General features: G+C 43.2%; 1 protein-coding gene across 1 annotated transcript; it reads left to right on the top strand.

The window, feature by feature from the left end:
- The first annotated feature begins 362 nt into the window (after positions 1–362).
- LOC119768018 (HEAT repeat-containing protein 1 homolog) lies at positions 363–1506 on the top strand. Its single transcript, XM_038258289.1, has 2 exons — positions 363–479; positions 532–1506. The coding sequence occupies exon 2, from the start codon at positions 856–858 to the stop codon at positions 1318–1320; it is 465 nt and encodes a 154-aa protein (XP_038114217.1). The 5' UTR covers positions 363–479; positions 532–855; the 3' UTR covers positions 1321–1506.
- Positions 1507–3220: the final 1714 nt, after the last annotated feature.

Genomic DNA, 3220 nt, shown 5'->3' with positions numbered 1-3220 from the left:
TACATTATCACGTGGTCTTCAAATTTTCAATTTTGAATTACATCATAAATAAAAGAATATTTTTCAGATCATCATTTTGTGGAACAAAATTGCAAATCAAAATGGAGACGCATGATTCTTTTCATTGTTTGTTCATCGCATCGCAGCGAGCGACATCTGTGCTATCGTTGCGTAATTATTATATAACTCCACTCGAATCCAACAGGTGTCACCCCCACCTTGACGAAAGTGGTTTGCGCCCTGGCTAAAACTGATCTAGGGAACTTTTTGAACTTCCCTGTTTATTTTCGCGTTTTGTCGTTTCTCTCCTTCTTCGCGTGCACGAGGGCAGACAAAAAAAGGGGGAGAGAACTGTCACAACAAATAAATCCGCCGCGCCGCGATTCACACGTGTTTGCTTCGAGTTTTGGAATTTTGTTGCTTTTCGGGTTTAATTTTGATAGAATTTGTGATTTTTTGGTGGTAAATTGCTGAAAAAGGTAAGAATTAATTATTTGCCAAAAGCAGTAAGTTAAAATGCAATCATTTCAGGCGCATCACGATGAGTACAAGTTTGGCAGCCCAGCTGCAGCGGCTGGCGGTTCCGGCGACCTCGGCCCTGTACGACTCGCGCAAGAAGCCTTCGATTTTGTTTGACGCCCAGGCGGCCGCCGGCAAGGACCGGGAGGTGATTTACGACATCGGCATCAGCGGGCTGCAGGAACTGGTCCAGTTAAACTTGGCGTTTTGCAGTTTGAGGACACGCTGTTCGGGAAGACGTCGATCGATTTGCAGCGTTCGGTGGAGAACAAGGAGCTGAACCGGAAGTTGGACGCAAGCATCCGGAAGTTCTTCTTCCACCTGTCACCGTACTTTATGCTACAGCCGGCGCACAAGTGTTTGGAGTGGTTGATTCGGCGGTATTCGATCCATGAGTTTAACCGGGCGGATTTTGTTAATTTGATTTTGCCGTACCATGAGACGCTGATCTTTGTGCGGTGCGTCCAGGTGCTGCACATTGCCGGCAAGAATGATCCGTTTGCGTGGCTGCATGGCGTTAAGAAGAGCGGCGCTCCGTTGGCGAAGAAGTCGATTGTGAACCACGCCGCAGGATCGCTTGGATTTCTGCGCAGTTACGGAGAGTTCCTAGAGCAGGCCGTGGCCGAGCTGGACAACCGTGCGAACGTGCTTCAAGCCATGATTGCCTTCTACTGCACAACGACGATCGGAGTGCTGGACGGAGCGGACCAAGTCGGGGAGAACCTCGTAGTAGCGATCATCAAACCCTGGTCAAAGGACTCAGCTCGAAGGCGCTGGATTTCACCGCGGCCAGCTACATGATCGTGGGTCACCTCGTCTCCAAAGCCACGCTGGCGAAGAAGACGCTCGAGAAGATTCTGCAACGGCTTGCCGTCCAGATGCATCCTTCGCTGACCGGAAACGCCGTCATGCTGATGGTTCTAATTCTGCAGACCCAGCAGGAACAGATCGGGGAGCTGTCGGACGCGGTGATTGCCACCATTATGAGTGCCAGTGGCTGCCCCAGGCGCTGGGACGTGTTAAGCAGGAGGGCGTCAGTGTGGTCACACTGTTGCGCGCTGTTCTGGGCAAGTGCTTGAGCAAGATTTGCCGTCAGGATGAAGATTTGGAGCTTTGCAAGCGGTTCTGCGAAGGGTTGCTACTGGAGATTACGCTGACGGAGGATGAAGCCAGGGTGGTCATTCAGAGCGTGCTGGATTCGTACTTTCACAAGGGCACGACGGCAGGTGAGACATTTCCTAGGTCAACTTTCAAAAGCAATAATCAAATTTAACTTGAAGTCACGTGCTTCCCAAATGCGGACGTAAACTTTTAGTACCTAGAACAGTTTGAAGTCTCCGTTCCGTTCGTAAGATTATCGCGGTTTTTGTAGACTCAATCTTGCCGAAATTTAATTCAAGTAAGCTGAGAGAGTCGTTTTAGGTTAAGCATTTTTATCCACTCGTAAAAACATACACGCATACACACGCTAGTTATGCAAATTAGACCAGAATTATAAATAAAAAAATCTTTATTGTGGTGTATTTTGCGGCCCTGAAAAGTACCATTTTGTGCTCTGCAGAGCACTGAGGATGTGATGCGATGTTTTTATTCATTTTTCTGGTGGTGCTTCGCAGAGCTTCAATGATTGAAGCACGGATCGAGCACCACCGGTCATCGGGATGCTAGGACATTTTGCATGTTAGAGCAGAGCAGTTATTTACAAAAGTCAAAGTAGTGATGTCACAGCAGCCTCAAAAAGCTGTGCAATCCGTCGCCCCTGAAGACCAAAATGTGTTCCTGAAAGGCCTGGGTTGGACAAGGGGTGAGGGCAACTCAGAAGAATTGGGCAATCCTCACCCTCTTCCTCAGAGGATCCCAACGGTCCGGCCATAGAGAGATTGTCGAGAAAGCAATGTGCGCTTCTTTGTTGCTCTGGTCCCTCTCTCTCTCCTGCTGCTGCTGGTCTGGCCGGTCCGACGTCTGAGACGTGAATGATGGGTCTGAGCACTGACACGCGTTCTTTTATATTTAGGTTGGCCCTCTACTTCTCCTCCTTTTGCGGTGCTTGGGTGATTTTCCTCAAATTAGGTATTTGACATTCCGTCCGTGTTTGGGAAGCGCTCAATTTGCTTGCAAAATATCTGCATTTTGAAAGCATTTTAAATCATTGAATTGTTTCAATAGTAAAATTTAATAGCAAATTTCTGAATAATACAAGTCGAAATTCAAATGTTTAAAAAAATCTGAAATTAAGAAATTCGAAAATTCAAATATTTTTATAATTTACCTTGCCAATTGCTAACATTCAAAAACAATATTTTTTTTTTTCAAAAATTAAAAATGTTTGAATTCAAAATAAGGAATTTAAAAATAGCGGAATTTAAGAATTTAAGAATTTATGAATTTAAGAATTTAAGAATTTAAGAATTTAGGAATTTAAGAATTTAAGAATTAAAAATTTAAGAATTTAAGAATTTAAGAATTTAAGAATTTAAGAATTTAAGAATTTCAGAATTTCATAATTTAAGAATTTAAGAACTTAAGAATTTAAAAATTGAAGAATTTAAGAATTTAAAAATTTAAAAATTGAAGCATTTAAGAATAAACTATGAAAATCAAAAAGTTCTGAAACTAAGATTTTGAAACATTTCTGAATATTTTGATAATTTAATTATTTTTTCAAAAATATCTTTCTACGGGTTAAATCCCATCTAAAATC

Source organism: Culex quinquefasciatus, chromosome 2, assembly GCF_015732765.1.
Source record: "Culex quinquefasciatus strain JHB chromosome 2, VPISU_Cqui_1.0_pri_paternal, whole genome shotgun sequence".
In the NCBI taxonomy this organism is placed as follows: Eukaryota; Metazoa; Arthropoda; class Insecta; order Diptera; family Culicidae; genus Culex; species Culex quinquefasciatus.
This window is presented reverse-complemented; position numbering and strand designations above follow the sequence as displayed.

Coding starts and splice junctions, on each gene's coding strand:
- LOC119768018 (XM_038258289.1), top strand. CDS start 856: ATGCTACAGCCGGCGCACAAGTGTTTGGAGTGGTTGATTCGGCGGTAT.